Raw genomic sequence first — 22,148 nt, 5'->3', positions numbered from 1 at the left:
CAGTCAGGCTCAAAGAGAGTGGCAAACTCCCTGACAGTCACAGAGGAAGTTCATAAGAAGGGAAAACTCCAGTGGAGCCCAGCCCTACCAGGATTTGCAGACCTGGAAAAAGTCCCAGTTTTCCAGTGCCCTGCGGCCCTGGGGTCTCCTTGGCTCCTGCGCTCCAGACCTGGGGGCAGAGGTCGCGGTAGCACAGAGGAATGCCCTCCCGCCCCCAACCCCGCCCGCTGCTGGGAGCGGGTCCCCTCAGCTCTGCACCCACTAATTGGTCTCGTTCCGCTGAGGGCGGGAGCGCTCCAGCGGCGCCGATCCGAGCCGTGTCATCCGCTTAGCGCCCTCCGCACCATTCAGCGCTCCCGCCCACGCCCGCCTCCCGCCGCCGCCCCCCCCCCCCCCCCCCCCGCGGCTCTGCACTCGTCGCGGGCCCAGGGCATGCTCCGTGCTCCGGCGCCCGGCCTCGGCTGCGGGGAGCAACAAGACCCGCCCGCGGAAACATGGGGCGCGGCCTGCGGGCCGTCCTGGCCCTGGGGCTGCTGTTCCTCCGCCTGGGTGAGTGGCCGCAGGCCCCGCGGGCCCCGGTAGGGACGAGGGGTGGGTGCCGGCGCCAGCCGGGTGGACCCAGGGACAGTTCTGGACCGTTCACTTCCAGAGTGGGGCTCGGGAGGGGGGACGGGGACAGGGACTGGGGAGGGGGGATTCTCGCTGCTCTCCGCTTCTTCAGAAGCACAGTCGGAGGTCTGGCAGCTGCCCCGAGGGCTGTGGGAGGGTGTTCCCACTCCCCGTGTGACCTTGGCCAGGGCACTGCCCCTCTCTGGGCGAGGTTTCCTAGTCTGCCCATTGATGGGGCTGAGACTGGCCGCTGCCTGAGTTCCAAACGCCCAGATGGTGCGCGTCCCTGACAAGCCGAGCCCAGCCGGAGCCCACGGGAGGAGGTGGCCGAGGGCCCCGGTGGGCGCGCTGGGCTCTGGGAGGGGAGCTCTCACCTGCCCGCGGGTGGGCCAGACGCGCGACCACGCCGATGCGGAGCTGTCCCAGCACGTGCCCAGGTGTCCTCTGTTCTGTGTTCTCTTCCTAGCCCAGGCCAACTTCGCCCCCTACTTTTTCGACAACGGGGTGGGCAGCACCAACGGAAACATGGCCCTCTTCAGCCTCCCGGAGGACACTCCTGTGGGTGAGTACGCCTGGCGTCTGCCCCGCATAGGTCTCCCGGAGGGGCGGCCCACGTTCCCCTGGACATAGAGACCGAACCGGTGACTCCCGGGACATCTGTTTGCTCTCTGAATTCCCCAGGGCAGTTGCAGGAAAGGAGGGCACGGCGGCCGTGGACACCTAAGCTGGGCCAGTCCTGGAGACCCAGCCGCTGAGCCCAGAGACAGGGCCGGCCCCAGGGGCAGGCGGCAGTCCTCAGCGCTGGGGCCTTTACCCACTTCGTGACCTTGAGCAAAGTACTAATGTGCCAGAGCCCCAGGGCTCTAGGCTTTAACATGGCCCCAGAACAATGAACTCAGTGGCATCTGCAGGGAGAGGAGCAGAAGGAGGGAGGTTCACACTTCCTCTCCATCACCTGGTCTGGGAACCCTGAGCAAAAGGACCACTGCAGTGTAAAGGAAGCACCTGCTCAGAATTCCCTGAATAATCCAAGCATGGGGAACAGTGCTGCACGTGGGTCACCCCTCCACCTTAAGGCTCCTCCCTTTTCCCTCATCCCCCATCCCCAGTCTTGGTTCCTGGGACAGGAGTCGTTTCCAGGCAGAGACCCTAGAGTTAGACCCAGCAGCCCTGAAGCCCTCTGTAATCTGTATTCTAGATTACAATCTGTAAAGTGGCAGATACTAACAGCTAACTGATAGTCGTGAAGAGTAAAGAAAAAGAGTAGGAAGCAGCCAGCTGGGATGGGGCCAGCAGTGAGTGCTCAACTGTCTCTTTCCAGGCTCTCATGTGTACACCCTGAATGGAACAGACCCCGAGGGAGACCCCGTCTCCTACCACATCAGATTTGACCCCAGCGCTAGAAGTGTCTTTTCGGTTGACCCCAATTTTGGAAACATAACCCTGATTGAAGAGCTGGACAGAGAGGTATGGGGGCCTGCGAGGAACGTTGCCTGCCAGGCATGCAGACAGACCTCTGTGGGTGGGAAGGTGCCCTAGAGAGCATCCTTGGATGCAGATCAGGGCTGGAAAGACTGGTTTAGAAAGCGGGTCTGAGTTTGGTAAAACTCCTCCCCTCTGTGCCCTCTGAACCTGCGGGTGACAGGGCACAGGCTACGTTTCCCTTGTGAGATCCCACACCAGGCTGGTGGACCAGGTACCTGGACCTCAGCCGTGGGGTGCTGCCAGCTCTGATCCAATGGCAGACTCCACCAGTGCAGAGAAAGGAAAGGGTGGGTCCCAGAGACAGCTGTGGGGACACAGCAGAGGAGGTGCAACTGTTCTCCCCTCCCTGTCACCCTACGGAATCTGGGGACCTCGACACCCACCATGTCAAGGGGAGAGCTTGAGACACCACAGACCTGGACCTCTGAGGAACTGTAGAATATGGAGAGTCGAGGGAGAGATAAGGGGCAAAAAAGGAAAAATTTTAAATGGATTAAAAACCTCTTCCTGGGTCCTCCAGCACACTAGTTAGCATCTCTCCTCATTCTAACAGGGGTACATTTTCTGTTGGCACCTCAACCCTCTGGGTTTATGAGAACCCCTGATGGGCCAAGCCCCCAAATAAGGTCTCAAGCATGGCCAGAGGCAGCTTTTAGCCACTTCACCCTGCTCCAGGGCTCCCTTGAAATGCCCAGGCCTCCTCTGATGCCCCCAGCCTCCAGGGGTCCCTATGGCGCCTCAGACTCCTGGACATTTTGTCCTTGTGCTTCACAGAGGGAGGATGAGATTGAAGCCATTATCAGCATTTCCGACGGCCTGAATCTGGTGAGTACACACTCCAGCCAGCCCCTGGCAGCACGCAGGGCAGGGCTCCCAGCAAACCCAAGCTGAGGTCCAGCAAGATCTGCCCGAACATGCTCATAGGAGAGAGGGGAAGGAAGGGAGAGAGAGGGAAGAAAGCAAGACCTGTCAGCTGCACTTCTGACGGAGCACACCCACATTCCTCAAGCAGTATCTCCTCAAACCCACTTGCCCATCCGTCTCCTCCCACCTGGCTCTTGGCTCCGCCCCATCACCCAAGCTGAACACCTGGGCACCCGACCCCTCCTTCCCCACAGCTGCCACTTTCGCCCAGCCCTCATCACTGCTTCCCGGATAATCCTGGGGGCTCCCCTCCCTCCAAGGCTCCCTGACCTCAATCCACATCTGGAGCCATCACTGTGCAGCACAGACCTGGCCACAGATCCCAGCTCAGAAAGCGCTAGCAGCTGGCCCCCACTGCCCTCAGGGTGGAATCCAAGCTTCAGACTGCCATTCAGAGCACCATCAGACTCACCCGCCTTCTCTCCCACATTCACCCTACCAGCCGTGTAGCCCTAAATCTGCTTATGCGCTCTGAACCCACGTATCTGCTTCACTCTGCCTTTGCCCGTGTTGCTGCTTCTTCCTGACACACCTTCCTCCTCTTTCCCTCTCACCTGACAAAGTGCTGCAGACCTTACTTCTCACACCTCTGTGAGGCCTCCCTGCTGTCATTCACCGCAGGCTGGGTCAGATGCCTCTCCTCTGGGCCTCTGGATGTAGCCACCTAAACTGGTGCCTTTGCCTAGGCTGGGGCGCACGGTGCCCTCAGAGTCATGTGGTGCAGGCCCCAGCCCTCAGCGCCCAGCCTGCTGTGGTTGTGGCCCTGAATGATATCACGATTGTTCTTTCATATGTTGCTACTTGCCCACCACTCCACCCTGCAAAATTCACACCATCAGACTGTGTCTTCTGTCTCCAGCCTGGAACACAGTGCTTGGCACCGAGTAGTTCCTTAACAGTATGTGCTGCATGAATGAATAAAAGAGGGAAGGAAGGAGGGAGGGAGGGGAAGGGAGGGGGAAGGAGGGGGCAGAGACATACACCTAGGGTGTTAGAGGCCATTGTCCCTTTATCACCCAGAAGGTCTCAATGCTCCAACACCTGTCCCCTTTGCCCCTTCTCAGGTGGTGGAAAAAGTCACTATCCTGGTGACTGATGCCAATGACGAGGCACCCAGGTTCATCCAGGAGCCCTACATTGTCCAGGTTCCCGAGGTGAGCAAGGGGCCACCAGGCAGGGTCAATGCACTCCTGCCCCAGGCCTCTGGGCTGCCCTGTGACCTGGCCAAGGGGACCGGGCATTGGAGTGAAGAGCCCTCTCCGTCACTCACTACCCTCTGGAGACTCCTCCCCTCTGTGTCCTCCCGCCACCTCTGTTGCCAGCCCCTCACATTCTTATTCCAAAGGAATGTTCATTGACCATTTTCCATTAGAATTATAATGCACTTTCTTTTGTTGGGGGGGGCACCCTCGCCCCCTGCAGTGAAAATGCCGAGTCCTAACCACTGGACCATCAGGGAATTCCCTACAATGTACTCGTATTGTGAAAATGTGAATTATACAGAAAAGTAGGGAAAAAAAGTTTCAGAAACCACCCTTAATCTCTCCAGCTTGAGACAACATTGTTAAATTTGGGGGTATTTCCTCCTCATCATTTTCATGATCATAGGTTCTTGCTTTCTCTTTGTTTTACATAGTTGTGACTAAACTAAACATATGTTTTCTGTCTTCTATTTTTCACTGAATTTATAACATAAGAATTTTCCTCAGTAATTGTAAAGTTGTGGTAACTAAGATTTTAATAGCTTTCCTTGAGCGCATATTCCAGCATTTACTGAACTGTTCCTTTATGTTTGGATATTAAAGATACTTTCAATTTTTGCCGTCATAAGAAACATCAAACAACAAACTCTGAGCATAAAAGTTCCTTTCTCTAATTGGAATGATTTGAAATTGCTGGGTCAAAGCATGGGTGCCTGTGAGGTGTTGCCAAATTGATTTTCCAGAATGGCACCTGTTTGCCTGTCCCCTAGGATGTGAGAAAGGGTTTGTCTCCTGGTTCCTGGCCGACACTGGCGATTCTGGGAGTTTTAAATGTCTGCTAATTCAGTAGGAGAAAGATATTTGCACTGGCTCTAAACTGCACGTGTGTGATCCCTGGTGATACTGAATATGTCTGTGTTTGTTAACTGTTTACAGTCATTTCATATTTAAAGCCTTTGTCTATTTGGAGCTGTTCTCAGGGGGAGGATGTCTGTTTGTTTCTCCTTTCCTCTGCCTTTTCCTGACCCCGCTCTGGTTCCAGTGTGTCTCCTCCATCAAGGCCCCTCCTCCTATTGGATGCTCCCTGGGTCAATCACCACCTTTCACTTCTTTTTCACCCCTCACTTCCCTGACTCCCCCTTTCCGTGCCCCCAGACCCCAGTTCCCCGAGCATCTGTCACTGCCCCTGGGACTGACCTTCTGTGGCTGTGACCCCTCAGGACACACCTGCTGGGAGCAGTATCGCCAAGGTCCGTGCAGTGGACAGGGACACAGGTTCTGGAGGGAGTGTCACCTACTTCCTGAAGGTAAGGTGGGACACACAGGAAATAAACAGAGGCCTGGGCTAGCGGGGACACCTGGACAGCCCCCATCTCCATCACTAAAGCCCTTAGGTCAGTGCCTCAGCTATTCCCAAAGATTGTCAGAGATGGTGCATCCCACACAAAGAGGTCTCAGTAAATGCAGGCGTGGGATGAATAGGTGGGGACCTAAGACTGGCCTGAGAGGAAGCCATCTTCCCCTGACTGGCCCATCCTGGCTCCCTCTGAGCTGACCTGCCTCCCTCTCCCCAGATCTCAGGACCCTCAGCTCTTCCCCCACCAACCCCTCCCCCAGAAGATGGCCTGGGCACTTTGCACGCACACAAAGTAAAAGAAACTTTTCTGAGCCTAGAATTGTCAATAGTAAAAAAGGCAGAAGGGGCAACTCTCAGAATGAGCAGAGCTGTGCCACCTCCACCCTACCCTTGTCCATCCATCCCACCCTGTCAAAGGCAGAGACCCCTCCCCACACCTCCCGCCTCTCCCTGGACTCCTCCGGAACCCACTGCCCTCCTTCCCATGGCTGCTGTTTCCGTAGCATCTTCTCTGCTCTCCACAGTTAATCACCTGCTCTCACCATTTTCAAGGCAGTATAGCTCAGTGGCTAGAGACACAGGTTCTGGAGAAAGCCCCTGGGCTCCACGGGTTCTGGAAAGATTCCACCACTTCCCACGCATGGGGCTTCAATCCTTGTATGACTTTCCCAGCTCAGTTTCCTCATGCGTAAAATGGGCAAGTTGAAAGCACATCCTCATTGGTTAGCTGTGAGGATTAAATATGTGTCAAGCTCCAACAACACCTCCTGACACACAGTGACCCCTCTTCAGATTGAGGATTGTCTCCTGTCCCCACCTGACCGCCCCAACCCCCTACCCAGATGCTGCTGACTGACCCACAGTCACTTAATGGAGGGGATGGAAGATCCTGAAGGCTCTGTCACTATGGCTTTCGGCCCTCACCTCCTCTAGGTTGGTCACCTCCTCTAGGTTAGAGCACTCTGCTGACATTTCTGCCTGCTGGACACTCCAGGCCAGAGCTTAGCCCAGAGCTGGGCCATGTTGTTTTCTAGCTGAGCCGAGAAAAGAGCTGAGGCCCTGCTGGAAGGGAACGTCTTTGTTGGACTGAGGGAGAGGGAGGGGAAGCCCAGAGCCTTAGGAAGCGGGGCCCTGGGGGCCGGGAAGACTGAGTGCCCTGAAGTGTGCACCTCAGCCCTGAGACCAGAGTTCATGTGATGTAGGAAGGACTGTGAAGACCCCCTTTCAGGAAGCAGAGCAGGTGATCCTGGGGCCACCTGGGTCCCTCCCCAAGGCCCAGCCTGCCCCTCGCTCTTACAGAATCCACACTCCACCAAGTTTTCCGTGGACCGCCACAGTGGTGTCCTGCGCCTCCAGGCTGGGGCCACCCTGGACTACGAGAAGGCCCAGGCCCACTTCATTGCTGTGGTTGCCAAGGTAATAGAGAGGGAGGAAAGGCAGCATCTGGACTCTCCTCAGCCTCCGTCAGGGGAAGCTGCCCTTGGATTGGAGCAGCTAGGTTCTACAATTGGGGGGCAGTTCGGGGCAGAAGATACGATGGAGGAGGGGATGGGGGGTGCAGCTGCTCGGAATCTCTATTTCATGGAGCCTGCCCAGACATGGACATATTCTCCAGGGAGGCTGGTGTTTCTGAGCCAGAGAGGGCATATTCCCTCCTGGGAGAGGGCGTATGCCGCCTCAGGACTGACAGGCCTGGCTTTCCTCTGTAGGCCCAGGTGGCCGTGCCTGGAGACTCATGGCCCTCACATCCACACAACGTGGCCTCTGGGCACCTCTGTTTCTCTGCCCAGGCTTGCTCACCCTCCTCTTCCTCTATGTGTGACCAGTTACCCTCTCTGAGCCTCAGTTTTCTCATCTGCCCACCCCGAGACTTAACTAAATTCCTCATACTTCTAAAGCGTGTGACATGGGATCTGCAACTCAGCAGGTGCTCAGCCAAAGCAGCTGCTCTTTCCCGAGGGCAGGAAACCCCAGCCGTCCCTCTAAGCCCCCCATTTTCTTTTCCAGAAAGGCCCCTGCTGGTCACATATGGCTACAGGGCATCCCCCTCAGTCTGCACCAGGAGGTTCGTGCCAGCCCTGCCTGCCAGCCACTCCATGAGGGCTGGCTTGGTGGGCGCACAGCTCCATTATATACGCTCAGGCGCGGGTCCACATCATGCTCTTAGCAGGTCCTCAGGAGTGTGTGAGGCTTGGCTCCTGGCTGGGAGAGGGGATTTGGCTCTGACCCTCCTCCTCTGCTACTGATCAGACATGATTTCCCTGGAGAGAAAGAAACCTAACCCTCTTTCCAAAGGAATGCCTGTGAGCGCCTACTGCATACCAGGCACTGATTGAAGACTTTCTTGCATCATCTCATTTAATTTTCCTATCACCCATATGAGGGCAAAATTATCTCCAGTTGACACAGAAGCAAACAGAAATCAGGGACGGCAGCCAGTAAGTGACAGGAGCCGGATTCCGTGGGAGTCTGCTCAACTCCAGAGCCCAACCTCTCTTCCCTCTCCGACCCTTCCCCAGGATGGCGGAGGGAGGCTGCGAGGGGCCAGCGTGATGCTCTCGGCCACCACCACGGTCACAGTCAATGTGGAGGACGTGCAGGACATGGCCCCTGTCTTCGTGGACACGCCCTACTACGGCTATGTGTACGAGGACACCCTTCCGGTGGGTGGCTGTGCCCCTCAACCCAGTGTCACCTCCAGACACCTCCTGCCCTGTCCTTTGCGCTGCCCGAGGATCCCCCTGCTGGATGGCTGGGCTCGACCCGGGCTCGCGCGCCTCAGCTCACGTGGAGGCCGGCTCTGGACCCCTCACTCAGGCCACAAACAGGTCGTTTTGCATGGGGAAGTAGGCCCGGGAAGAAGCAGCGGCTCGTGTGTGGAGCACCTACCGGGTGACCAGGCTATGCCAGGTGTTTCTTCACTCACTCAAGCTTACGCCAGCCCAGCTGCACACGTCAGCCCTTCAAAAGGGCTGAGAAGAGAGGCTGGGAAGAGAGCTGATGATTTGGTTTAGGTGGCCTTTTCCTCCACCTCGTACAGGAGGTGAGGTGCCTTTCGCTTCCCTCCCTCCAAGCCTGTAGCCTGGGGCCCCCCAAACCGGTAGTTCTCCCACAGTTTGCTGCCGAATCACCACAACCCTTGTCGGACTTCACACGCGGGCCCAGCTGGAAGGCTGGCCTCAGCTTCCTCCCACTTCAGCGCAGTTTCCGGCCCTCCTTCCTGCCCCGCCACCCCCGTATTTTGTGTTTTGACCTCTCAGGTTCCAGTCCCGGGCCTGGCATCCAGGGGCCGGCCTCCCCTCCACCCGGGAGCCCGCACCATCCTCTACTCAGCCCAGCTCTCTCGCCACTGCACCCTTTTCCTTCTGCCGGACACGTGCCCATGGGCCTAACGCCTCCTGCCCTTCTCGGCTCAGCCCAGGCACTGCTTTCGCCGACATCTTTGGTTGATGTCTGCTCCTACGCCCGGCACGCCCCTCGGGCACGCCCCTCCTTGGGGTGAGCCCATGTGTTTATATGCCCCCCCAGCCACACCTCCCATGGCCACGGCTCAAGAACTCTCCGTGGAATGGAATTGCATTCTCAATTCTCACTTCCCCGGATTCTGATTATTCCCAACTTTATACAACAATGAAAACACTTACTGAGCACCACTCACGTGCTGGGCCCAAGCTAAAACATCGCCTTTTCAGATGCTGGCAGCCGAGTGGTGCAGAAGGGCACAGAGTGAGGGGGAGAGAGAGGCCGGGCTGCTCCCATGGGGGCCGCAGGTCAGAGCAGGGCGAGGCCCAGACCATCCTGCTGAGGAGCTAAGGGGGAAGGAGGTGCCGGGACGGGGGGAGAGGACAGTCAGGAAGCTGCCATGAGGATGGATAGGCCTCCGGGGAGACGGGCCTGAGTACGGAGACCAGGACGGGGCGGCAGGGCAGGATCGAGCAGGGCTTATCAGGTCGGGCAACTTCCCAAAACCTTCGAACGGCCCCCCAGGGCCACAGGATAAAATCCGAGTTCCTGGACTTTGCATTGGACCCCCTCTGCCTGGGCCCTCTCCCACCTCTCCTTTCAGGCACCTCTGAAGGCCAAAGAAGGATGAGGCAACAGGGGTGAGGCTGGAGGGTGGGCAGTAGAGGCAAGGCCTGAGGGTGGTGTATGGGGAAAGAGGCAGTGTAAGAGGTGTGAGTATGTGGCCCATGCAGGAGGCCTGTGTGCCCAGGGGGGGCATCCCACGTGCCAAGCCATGTGGGGGGCAAGCAGCGGGGCTCAGGCTCTCCCTCCAGCCCTGGAAGGCCAGGGAGCCACGAGCTCCCAGTAGAGCGGGGATAGGGTCACGCAGAGAACTGGCTCTTGAGTGGGGCGGCACCTCCCCTCACCTCCCCACTGTGGGGCAGCGTGTGGGGGAAGGGAGAGCCCCAGCATCCCCCATCGGCCTCAGGCAGCTGCTCCTGTTTCCCCCAAGGGCTCAGAGGTCCTGACGGTCGTCGCCATGGATGGAGATCGCGGCAAACCCAACCGTGTTCTCTACAGCCTCGTGAACGGTGAGTCTGGGGCTCACTGCTGGGCTGCAGCTACAACTCGCTGGGTAACCAGAGTGAGATCCAACCTCTCCGGGTCCCAGTTTCCTCATCTATAGGCCAGAAGCCCAAGATGCATGGAGAAGAGTGGCTGGGTCCCTGCAGAAGGCGGCACGTCTCCTTGGGCGTCTGCTCTGGTCCCTGCTTCTCATTATGTCCAGCAACAGGGAGAGACGCATTGGGAAGGGAGGGGCTGGGGGGTGGATACTGAGAGCGGCACAGGTGGTGCCAATTCATGTTCCCACACGCTCCTGGGCATACCTCGTTAATGGGAAGGGGTGGCAAGATTTCTTATACTCTTTAACTTGCCATGTGTTTTTCTCATTCTTTTAAATGTTTTGGCCTAGAGCATAGAGTTGAATGCAGTGAATTAAATGCAATGATGATTTTGCATGTCCCTAGTACTAGCCCTGTACATGGTGAGAAAACTGAGGCTCAGAGAAGCTAAATTATCCCAAGTTCCCATTGGGTTTGAACCTAAGTCTGCCGGCTCTTCCACAGCTGGGCAGCAACTGAGCAGGAGAAGCCAGCCCTGGGGAGGGCTCTTCAGCCCTCAGTAGCTGGTCCCCTCCAGGGTACCACCACACCTCATACCTGGTCCCAGACACGCACACATCTCTATGCTCTCACTCAGACACCATCACCTCCTCTGACCCTGTCCCTGGGACATGCCTGGTACACGCTCCCCTTCCAGCAGCTCACACACGTGCAGATGTGCCCACTCTCACACACAGGCAGGTCTGCCCAGGCATGCAGACCTCTGACTGCCTTCCCTCCCCTCCACCGCTGCAATACTTCAAACACCTACCGAGTGCCCACACCACACCATCTCCTCTCCTGTCTTCTTGCATCTCCCTCTACTCCTCCTCCTCCGGTCTTTTTCTTTCTTCCCTCCATTTTTCTCTCCTTCTCTCCACCCCCCATCTCCCTTCCTCTGTACCTCTTTATTTCTCCTTTCTCTTTCTAACACACACACACACACACACACACACACACGAAGCAAAATACTAGAGCACCTGGGAGCCAGAAAGTAGTGAGTTTGAGTTCCAGTTCTGCACTCACTGTGTAACCTTAGATAAGTTACTTAGCCCCTCTGAGACTCAGTTTCCTCATTGGCAAGACACAGATGATAATAGGGGAGACTTGAATGAGATAACGTCTGAGGAACGTATGGCACCCTACGCCACCGTGTGGCCTTGTTCAGAACTGCAGGGCACATCTCTCCTCTGTGACAGGCAGTGATGGAGCCTTTGAAATTAATGAGACGTCTGGAGCTATCTCCATCACCCAGAGCCCTGCCCAGCTCCGGAGAGATGTGTATGAGCTGCATGTCCAGGTACCCTCCCACGAGCTTGGCGTTCCCCACCCTTCGGCCCTGGAAGTTTCCAAAGGTGATGAGACCTGGGCTGCCCCCTTACCCCCCAGGGCTCACAGGATCTAGGGAGGAAAGGTCTAGATGTTGCTTCAAGGAACACCTACAAGAGGTAGTACCTGGCGAGGGGAACAGTGATGAGGCAGGAGAAGGAAGGATGGAAGCAGCGATGCCATGAATATGGGTAGGACCCAGCAAGTGGAGACTGGTGTTGGGGAGCACTGGTTAGGGTGGGGCAGGCGGAGCCTTGCAAAGCTAGGAAAGCCCAGTGAGCCGAGGCCGGAGGTGAGAGCACATGATGTAGCAGGGACAGTGAGGGGTCAGGTGGGACCGGAGCCAGGAGTCCACAGGCAGCACGTAAAGGAGAAACGGTTGAAGCCCAGGTGGTGCCGGAGGAGCAAAGGCCTTGAATACGAGGCATGGGTTTTCCCTGCAACAGGGCCAGCTTTGCGGCCATGCAACCTGTGAGATGACACAGGAACCACAGTTAGAAGGGTCCCATGCTGGGCTTAATGCTCTGCTCTTGCTGCTCTTGCTGCTCTTGCTGTCTTGAAATTCTTAGCAATTTTTAAACAAGGGGCCCCCTATTTTCATTTTTCACTGGGCCTGCAAACTATGTAGCTAGTCCTGCCCAAGAGCAGGGAAGAGCCATGGAAAGGTTTGAGCAGAATTAGAGTCTTGTTAAAAGCTCACTCTGACTGCTCACTAGACCAGTGGGATTCCCAAAATCAGAGAGCTTGGAAAAAAAAAGATTTCCAGGACACACTCCTGAGGATGGGTATTTAGTGTGTCTGGGGGAAACCCAGGATTCTGCATGTTTTGAGCTCCCAGGTGATTCTGGCACCAGTCTCAGCCTGGCGCTTGAGAGCACTGGTCCCAGCTTGGGTTTGGAGGGAAGTGGATGAGAGGTAGAGAAGCAAAGCCATCAGCCCAGATGCCGAGGGGCCGTGGGGATGAGCGGAGGCGGAACAGTGAAAATGGACAAACGGCAAACTGTGAAGGAGACAGACTCCACAGAACGGGGCTGTGAGGGGTGGGGGAAAGGAAAGGGAGGGATGCATCTAGGGTGGTACCGTGCCATCAGGAACACAGGTGAGAAGGCAAGTTGAGTAGGATGGGCATGAGGCATTCTGGTGCCTTGGGGACATTCAAGTTGAAACATCCAAACTTGAGGGTACAGGTTTGGACTTCAGGGCAGACAGCATCAACATACAGGTAGCTGTGAAAGGAGGGGAGGGCATGAGGCCACCCAGAGGAGGGCTGGGGGGAGAGAGGAGCCACCGGCTCAGAAGGCCACTACGGGAGCACCCCAAGATAAGAGTGAGGAAGAGGGAGGTGCCAGGGAAGGAGAGACCAGAGGTCAAGTCCAACCTGCAAAGTGGAGCCAGTTTAGCCAAGGGGACAGCACACTCGGGAGGGGGAGGGGGAAGGGGCAGTGCCACCTGCAGCATGGAAGTCAGTGTGAAGTATCTGAGTTGGGGACGGGCTGAGCATTGAATAGGAGGAAAGGGGCCAGAGGACATAAGCTCCTACCAAAGAAGAGTTAGGAAGCAGCTAGTGTGTGATAGAGTAGAGGCCAGGGAGGGTCATTTGAGGATAGGTAAGACCAGACATGCTTATAGGAGAGCGGAAGGAAGCCCTTGCAGGGCCTCATATGGTATTTGCCACCCGTTCCTGAGGTGCTGTGGACTCTTGGCCCTGGCTTTGCAGCCTGTATTAGTCATCCACTGCTGCATCGCCACACCTCCCCTCCCTGCAGCCTCCCCCTGGACAAGTGGACACAACTGCAGAACATGGTAAAGCTAGGGTTTGAACCCACGTCTGGCTGCAAGGAGAGGGCAGTGTGGTGAGGTGGAGAGAGCACTGCCTAAGGAATCAGACACATCTACCTTCTTCCTAGTCCAGCTGTGTGACCCCAGGTGACTGCCTCACTCCTCTTGCCTCATCTGTAAAACAGGACTAGTAATAGCACTATACTAGTTTCCTATGACTGTTGTAACATATCACCACAAACTTCGTGTCTTAAGACAACACACATTTATATCTTGCAGCTTTTGTACAAGAGTCAGGAGTACAGGGTCAGCTTAGCTGGGTCCTCAGTTTCAAGGTCTCTCATGTAGCTGCCAACAAATTTTCAGCCAGGACTAGGTTCTCATCCGAAGGCCCAACTGGAGAAGGATTAGCTTCCAAGCTCACATGGTTATTGGCAGGATTTAGTACCTCGTGGGCTGTCAGACTAAGAACCTCTGTTCCTCGCTGGCTGTTGGCTAGACATCACCATTAGTTCCCAAGAACACAGGCCTCTTCAACACAGCTGTTTGCTTCATCCAAGCCAGCTAAAGAGTCTGCTAGAAGATAGAAGTTAGGACCTAATCTAATCACTAAGTGATATCTCATCACCTCTGCCATATTCTATCAGTTTGAAGCAGGTCACTAGGCCAGGCCACACTGAAAAATAGGAGATTACATAAGGGCATGAATACCAGGAGGCAGGGATCATTGGGGCCATCTTGGAATCAGCCTGCCACACAGCCATAGCCACCTGTCCCCACCCCAGGTGACTGAGGTCAGTTCTGCAGGGACCCCAGCTGCCCAGGCCATGGCCCCTGTCACCATCCGGATCGTGAACCTCAACAACCATCCACCGACATTCTATGGAGAGAGTGGACCCCAGAACAGATTTGAGCTCTCCATGTATGAGCACCCGCCCCAGGGGGAGATCCTGCGGGGCCTCAAGATCACTGTCAATGACTCAGACCAGGTATGTGGTCCTGCCCTCCACTCTGTCTTCCTGCAAACCACATGGGACCAAGCCCCAAAGCTGAGCCTGCATGAGCCTTTCCTGCTGATGTCACAGGGGCCTGGAGAGTCACAAAATGAATGACGCAAGAGTGGGTAACCAAGAGAGAGAGGAGGGAGGGTAGATAATCAAAGACTAGCTGCTTGGCCTAAATATATTCACAATCAATTATAAAGAAAAAGCCAGTCAAATGAAAGCACCTCTGAGTCTGACCCTCCAGACATTGCAGATGTGGCCTGTTGCCTCCTGTGTCCAGCTCAGGGCTAGGCTTTCTGTGCTTGTTTCCTTGCTTAGTCTTCATAGTCTGTTCAACCTTTCTGATTCTTGATCACCTCCCCTATAGAAGTAAGTAATAATACTCACCTCCCAGGGTCAAGGGCACGTGAAGGCTCCTTGCATAGCGCGACTATCTAATGAGTTTCTATTCTCATTCATCTTCCCTGTTTCCTTTCTCCAAACCGTTGCCCAGGGAGCCAATGCCAAATTCAACCTGCGGCTGGTGGGACCCGGGGGCATCTTCCGAGTGGTCCCCCAGACGGTCCTGAATGAAGCCCAAGTCACGATCATTGTAGAGAACTCAGCCACCATTGACTTTGAAAAGTTCAAAGTGTTAACCTTCAAGGTAGGTGATGCTTTGCACTACCCTGAATGGGGGGTCACAGAAGCACATAGATTCATTCCTAAGGGGTCCCTTGTCACACTCTGCCCCTCCTGGCCCTACTCCTTTCCTCTCAGTTTCTCTGCCCCTCCTGCTGATTTGAGGAGCAGGTGGAAAGGGAGAAGAAGAATCATGACACAAGAACCTTCTCCTACTGCACACAGCCTCACTGAGCTCCTGCTTCTAAACTACGACTATCCCCAGGAATGCACGGAGTCGGGTCCAAAGAAAAACTACCAATACAATGTGCCATGTGAATAGATTGAGAGAAGAAAACTATTTGATCCTCAGGATAGATGTTTTCTCATACACATTTGACATATGTCATCTATTCTGTTAAAAACTTTAGCAGAAGATGAAAAATAGACTCCTTTGTACTTGTAATTATTTTAAATGATAAACATAAATAAATAATGCATATTATACATAAATATATAATTTATATTGATAAAAAGGAAAAATACTTTGTTGATATTTTTTTAATTGCTTTAATTATTTATGATTATAAATGCACAGACACCGATAGCTAGCATCATGCTTAAAAGTGAAATTCTACACAACATTTTAAATCAACTATACTTCAATCAATCAGTCAATCGATAAAAGTGAAATTCTAAAAGCATTCTATGAAGTCAGGAACAAAACGTGGATAACTGCTCTCACCACTATTCTTTAACACTATTCCTAGAATGACATTCTTCTTGGATAAAGAAAGGAAACAAAAGGTACAAACATTAGAAAGGAAGAGATAAAAATTATCATTATTATTATCATCAGTATTTTAGATGATGTGATTGTTTGCTTAGAAAAATCTAAAAGAAATGATCGAAAAACTGTTAGACACAGCAAAGTTGCTAACATGATTGATTGTAAAGTTGATACACAAAACCTAATAGTTTTCCTATGTACAAAAAATAGCAATGAGAATAATGGAAGAAGAGATCACTTTTACAGTAACAACTAATAGATAAAATTTCTAGGAATTACCATAACAAGAAATATGCAGCATCTAAATGACAAAAAAATGCACAAATTTAACAAAAGGACAAAAAGAAGGCAAGAAATATAAAGACACACCCTGTTTAAAAATGCAAACTCTCATCAGTTAATAAAGAATCACACCACCTCAATTAAGGCTTAACCAGAATGTCCTTAGGGGAGGAGGGAGGGGGCTTGATACAATTATACTGCTTTTTATCTGGAGAAATAAACCTGAATAGTCGGGAAATTCAGGAAAATAGAATATGAGGCAGGAACTTGCTCTAACAGATATTAAAGTATATTATGAAGCAAAATAGTTTTTAAATGGGAGTTAAAAAAAAAGGAATATGCAAATCAATGGAGCAAAAGAAATTGGTCCCGATGCAAATGGCAACCATAAGGAAACGGGCATTGTGGTCAGTGGGGAGGGAAATGATGTGTGCCTTAGGGGTGCCCCCTGCAGGTGGGGGCAGGCATAGCTGGCTGGCAGCTGAGAAAACGGGAGACAAGGCAGGGAGGATGATACTGAGACGGGACATAGCAGGCTCTCTGCAGAGCGACTGCCACCCAGACAAGTCCTCCTTTTCCTTCCTTCCCCAGCTCCTGGCCATCGAAGTGAACACCCCAGAGAAGTTCAGCTCCACAGCGGACATCGTGATCCAGCTCCTGGACACCAATGACAATGTCCCCAAGTTCACCTCCCACTACTACATTGCCAGGATCCCTGAGAATGCCCCAGGGGGCTCCAACGTGTTGGCTGTCACAGTGGGTTGGGGCTGACCCAGGGACTGGGGGTGAAGGGGGCCTTGTGAAGTCAGACAAACTGGGGCTCCAGTTTGAATCGCGAAGCCCACACTCACTGGCTGTGTTCTTAGACAAGCTACCTGCCCCCTCTGAGCCTCAGTATCTTCTATACAGTGGGAATAACAGCACCTCACAGGACTATAATAAGGACATATAATGAGAAATGTAAGGCCTTCCAGATCTGGTTCCTCCAATACTTGAGATCTCCTGGGGCGAAACTAGGGCTCCAGAGCATGCCTCCAGATCAGTTTCTCCCCAGCTGGGCAAACCCCCCAAATCCTTGTTTTGCCATTGAAAACAAGAGCTGCCAACATGCCCTGGCAAAGGGACAGGGGCCACTGGGCGCTTTCTCTCTTCCAGGCCGTCGATCCAGACACAGGTCCCTGGGGTGAAGTCAAATACTCCATCTATGGATCTGGGGCAGACCTGTGAGTAGATCCAGAATCCTGGACAGGACCTCAGGCAAGGGATTTGGTAGGCTGAGGGTGGAGAAGGATCTGTGCTAAAGGCAGGAGGAACCTGGGGAGAACAGGACCTGGGTCGGGGAGGCGAGGCTGGGGGCAAGGAATGGAGGGGAGCTGTAGAGAGCCTGAGGTAGAGGTGTGAGGACCCACCAAGTGAGGTGAGTCTGAGAGAAGAAGGGACATCATTATGGCCTGGAGCTGGGGCTCATGGCCTTGGGGGCCAGGCAAGCAGTGCTGGGCTAGGAAGGGGCAGGTCCTGGGAGGAGAGGGAAGGGCTGTGACTCGGGTTAAGTTCTACATTGATAGACTGGTAAGTAGGTGGGTGGTCCTGCGGGATGCCTTGGGGAAGCTGCCTGGTGTATTATCGCCCCTTCCTGTAGGCGGCTCCTAACTGCAGGCACGTGTGTACCTCTGTGAGTGTACACGCGTGTACGTCAGTGTGCTTGTGCACACCCTTGCCTGCGCTCTCTGTGCCCGACAGCTTCCTGATCCACCCATCCTCTGGGATCATCTACACCCAGCCCTGGGCCAGCCTGGATGCCGAGGACACTGCCAGGTACAACTTCTATGTGAAGGCGGAGGACATGGAGGGCAGGTACAGCCTAGCCGAGGTGTTCATCACGCTGCTGGATGTCAATGACCACTATCCCCAGTTTGGAAAGAGCGTCCAGGAGAAGACAATGGTGCTGGGGACCCCAGTGAAAATTGAGGTGAGCTTCGAAGGTAGCTGAGCTCTCCTAAAAGTCTTGTTCCTGCAACTGCAAGCGGCACTGTAGCATAAGAATTTCTTTTAAAGTATATTGGATTCCTGAAATAAGCAAGGGTTTTTAAGGTACTTTTTATACCCTCATCCCCACCTCAACCCGGAAGTAACCTCTGAGAAAGAAGATATTTTTGCCAATTTACACATAAGAAAAATTAAGGCTCAGGCAGGTTGCATGTTTGGTTTGCCTGAGTTCACACAGCTGGTCTGCCTGCCTTCACAGCACTGCTTTCCCCGCTGCACTGCCTTCCTGATACGGAAAAAGCATGAACCCCGGAACCCAACAGACTTGACTCTGGATCCCAGCTCCCCTCCTTCTACCTCTCCATCCTTAGACAAGTCACTCAGCCTCCAGGCTTTTGTTTTTTGACAATGCGGACTGCCTAGACTTGTTCTGAGAATGAATTGCTACAACACACAGAGAGAGCCAAGCACAGACCCACCCTGGCTCATTCAATTCCTCTCCCAGCTCCATTCACTCACATAGGATTAGGACCATTTCCCTTCAGCCCAGCCAGCTCTATATGACATGTTGTTTTAGCCAGGGTACACAAGTATCACCCTCGAAGCCCAGCTCTGTCTGTCCGTCTCTGTGCACAGGCCACAGACCAGGATGCAGAGGAGCCCAACAACCTGGTGGACTATTCCATCACCCACGCAGAGCCAGCCAACGTGTTCGACATTGATGCACACACGGGGGAGATCCGGCTCAAGAACTCCATCCGCTCCCTGGATGCCCTGCACAACATCACACCCAGCGGGGACCACACGTGGTCACTAGAGGTGCAGGCCAAGGACCGCGGCTCCCCATCCTTCAGCACCACGGCCTTACTCAAGATTGACATCGTAGACACTGAGGTGGGTACGGAGCCCTGATCTGGGGGGTGGGGGGGGAGGGCCAGAGGGCCAGCTCAGGCCTCGCTGCAACATGGCCAGAGGCAGAAAGACCACCTTCCTCCAAAGACACCCACCCAATGCTATCGAAGACCACCTGTGCCATCAAACACACAGGCTTTGAAATCAGGTCAAAATCCTAGTTTCAACACTTTGTAATGGTGTGACTTTGGACTTTGCTAAGCCTCCACTCCCTTTCTGTAAAATGGGGCTAATGATGCCTCCTTCACATGGGTGTTGAAAGGCAGAAGTAAAATCATTATGTGTAGTTCTCAGCTCAGGGTCTGGCAGGAAGTCATCACTTAAGAGGTTCCTAATGCACTTGGGCAAACGTGACACACACTCCCCCCAATCAAAGGAAAGCAGTAGCAGCTAATGTAGGCGTTCCTCATCCAGAAGAGGTGCATGCATTGTGTTTTCTCTGTGTGCATTTTTCTGCAGAGGTGCATGCATTGTGTTTTCTCTGTGTGCATTTTTCTGCAGAGGTGCATGCATTGTGTTTTCTCTGTGTGCATTTTTTCTGCAATGAAGCCCATAGTGCTCATCAGATTCTCCAAGGGATGCCTGACCCCAGAAAGCTTAAAAACCATCAAGCTTAAGGGAGCTTACGGCCCCTGCTCTGTCCTCTGGGGATGAGGCAGGAGCAGCCGAATGCATCTTTCTTCCAGATGCTGTCCCGAAACCCCATGGCTGCCTTCCTGATGCAGACCAGAGACAACCCCATGAAGGCCGTGGGTGTGCTGGCCGGCATCATGGCCATTATTGTGGCCATAACCGTCCTCATCTCCACCGCCACCTTCTGGCGCAACAAGAAGTCCAACAAGGTCCTGCCCGTGCGGCGTGTGCTCCGCAAGCGGCCCAGCCCTGCACCCCGCACCGCCGGCATCGAGTGGCTCAGAAGGACCGAGGCCGCTGACAAGTTTGTGCTCAGAGAGGATCCTCCCAATGAGAACTGCAACAACAACAGCCTGAGAAGTGCACCGCCCCCCAAGGCCCCCGCCCCCCCTCCACCACCCAGCATGGCACCCAGCACGGGGCCAGCCCACTGGATGGTGCCTACAGTCTCTGGCTCACTCGCCCCTCAGCAACCCCATCCATCACCAAAACCCAAGGCCTTGGCAAAGCACAAGGCTGCGGGAAGACCTGTCCAGTCAGCTCTGGTCTCTGAGCTCAGGCAAAAGTTTGAGAAGAATGTGCATAACAAGGCTTACTTCTAGAACGTGTCCTGTGGTCCCTCTCTCCCAACCCGATTGCCCAGCTGCTTGGGCCATACTCCCCAGCTGTGCCCTTTAGGGTCACCCCTATTTTGTACAATGGTGTAACCCCCATATCCAGGGCTCTGGACAGTGCCTTGGGCAAGGAATTTATTTCTCTGGTTATGGATGCAATTGGCAAATACCTTCCCGTCACCCAGATCCCCTCACAGCTTCAATGCTCCCTGTTCTGCAGAGGCTGGGAGTTGACGAGGAGCCAGATCTATGTCTTCTACTCACCAACCCCAGAACTCACAGTGTCTCTTGGGTCCTGCTGGGGCCCCAGCTTTCTCAGTCCAGGAGCAGGGCCCTGGCCACATGTGACAAGGTCGACTAGAACCTGGATCCTGAAGTCTTCAGAGAAGAGCAGGGGCAGAAAAAGGAGGTTCAGTGCTGACTAAGGTTGAGGGTCAGCGAACCTCGCAGGCTCTAGGAGACCAAATGCAGCAGGGGAGGGCAAGGATGCACGGAAAACTCACACTGACTGTGGCCCTGGGCCTAAAAGCCATTGGAAGGTGGAGGATGGTGTCTGGGCAGAGACTGTGGGCCCCTGCTATGTCCACATGGGCTTTCCCTGGTCCCAGAAATAGCTGGAGCCATGCTGGCAGCCCTAGAGATATCCAGAAAAACATCAAGTCGCCTTAGGAGCTGTCCCACTAGAAGTCCTTAAAGAGACAGTGCAGGGCTGAGATCTGGGGAGACTTCCATTTTTATCCAGCTCTTCTGCTCACATGCTATAACCTTGGGAAAGCTGTTTAAGCTTCCTGCTCATCCTCTTTCTCATCTGGAAAATGTAGAAAGTGAGTCTCCCTCATTCATGGGTCTGGGGAGAGGATCAGAACAAGTAGTAGCGACAGGGGCTTTAACCAAGTGCAAAGCAGCACAAATGTAAAGTATTTTTCCACAGCCCAGTTCTCTGGGGTGCAGCTCTTCCAGAAAGTATTGGGAGCCCCTCAGCTATTCTTCCAAGCACCCCCAGAAGGCACTGTGCTGGGTGAGGGCGCTGCCACTGATCCACCGCAGCCCGAGCTGGGTGATGGCATAGCTTCCCTTCCATGTCTCCTCCCACCCCGCCAACTACATCCCCCATGCAGCCCAGGACAGCCATTGTCAGAGAGAACCAGAGCTGGTCAGCACATCCAGCCAAGGCTCCGTTTTGCCAAGATGACGAAAATGAGTTCCCTAGAGGAGTGATTGCCAGAGGCCACATAGTTTGGCGGCAGGGACCTGGTTTGAGGGCTCCCGGCCCTTCAGCATGTTTCTCTAGCTGGGGCGCACCTCATCAGCTTGTGACCACGGCCTCCAGCAGAGACGACATGCAGGCCTCTATTAATGCAAAGAAGTTCCATCTGACTTTAAGGAAATCTGCCAAGAGGAAGTCTAAATGTGTGCCCAGAGAGAGAAACGGAACAATTCTTTGCATTTCACTCCACTCGCTAATAACCTCTCTAGAATATGTCCGTGATTTTATTTAAACAGATTACATGCACATGTGGTTTTCTTGATTTTTGAGTTGGTGTTTGAAGGTGTTACTCAGATGCGCTGGTGTGCAGGCTCCTTGCCAGGGTTTCTGCAGTCCACAACCCAAGCTGTATTAAGGGTTGGGCTCTAACAAGCCAGGAGCCCAGACTGAACAAACAGGTACAGGTTTCAGGACAGGACTGTGCTGGATCATGTTTGCCCTCCATAGGCAATGCAGCATCCTTACAACTTGCACGCAGTCAACCTCTTTTGTAAATGGTAAATAAAATCTGTTAACCAAAAGCCAAGCTGACCTCTGGCTGCCTGCATAGCATCAGTGTTAGCTGACTTGTAGAGACCAATTGTCCTGACAGCCAAGCTCAGCCTGCTGCCTGGCTCCTTTGGTGGATCAATCCCCCGACCCCCAGATCCGACTGTGGGGGGCTGCAAAATTTTGTCCAAATTGCCACGCATACATCTGTAACAGCAACATGCTTGTGGGGTTTGTCTACCTGAGTGTGGCTTATCAGATCCTGGATGAGCAGGACAA

The 22,148-nt window shown here is 54.0% G+C and overlaps 1 protein-coding gene across 2 annotated transcripts; it reads left to right on the top strand.

Moving 5' to 3' along the window:
* Positions 1–300: 300 nt before the first annotated feature.
* On the top strand, positions 301–21,866 carry CDHR1 (cadherin related family member 1). Of its 2 annotated transcripts, XM_081244697.1 has the most exons (17): positions 301–549; positions 1,076–1,171; positions 1,931–2,076; positions 2,869–2,919; positions 4,083–4,172; positions 5,441–5,527; positions 6,877–6,993; positions 8,097–8,240; positions 10,034–10,112; positions 11,384–11,484; positions 14,078–14,281; positions 14,790–14,942; positions 16,560–16,724; positions 17,124–17,191; positions 17,709–17,937; positions 18,591–18,848; positions 19,553–21,866. In XM_081244697.1, exons 1-17 carry the CDS (start codon positions 495–497, stop codon positions 20,099–20,101), a joined length of 2,592 nt encoding a protein of 863 aa, XP_081100823.1. In that variant the 5' UTR covers positions 301–494; the 3' UTR covers positions 20,102–21,866. The 2 variants fall into 2 exon arrangements, with proteins under 2 accessions (XP_081100823.1, XP_081100822.1); XM_081244696.1 differs by lacking the exon at positions 301–549 and having other exon boundaries at positions 727–1,171.
* The last annotated feature ends 282 nt before the right edge of the window (positions 21,867–22,148 follow it).

The sequence above is a fragment of the Mesoplodon bidens genome (assembly GCF_964165515.1).
Source record: "Mesoplodon bidens genome assembly, chromosome: 1".
Taxonomy (NCBI): Eukaryota; Metazoa; Chordata; class Mammalia; order Artiodactyla; family Ziphiidae; genus Mesoplodon; species Mesoplodon bidens.
The sequence above is the reverse complement of the archived record's forward strand: the minus strand, read 5'-3'. Positions and strand labels throughout refer to the sequence as shown.

Excerpts from the sequence above, each read along its gene's own strand:
- CDHR1 (XM_081244696.1), top strand. The coding sequence starts at position 883 with ATGGTGCGCGTCCCTGACAAGCCGAGCCCAGCCGGAGCCCACGGGAGG. Across the intron at positions 8,241-10,033 it reads TGTACGAGGACACCCTTCCG|GGCTCAGAGGTCCTGACGGT; the intron begins GTGGGTGGCTGT and ends GTTTCCCCCAAG. Across the intron at positions 17,938-18,590 it reads GGACCCCAGTGAAAATTGAG|GCCACAGACCAGGATGCAGA; the intron begins GTGAGCTTCGAA and ends CTCTGTGCACAG.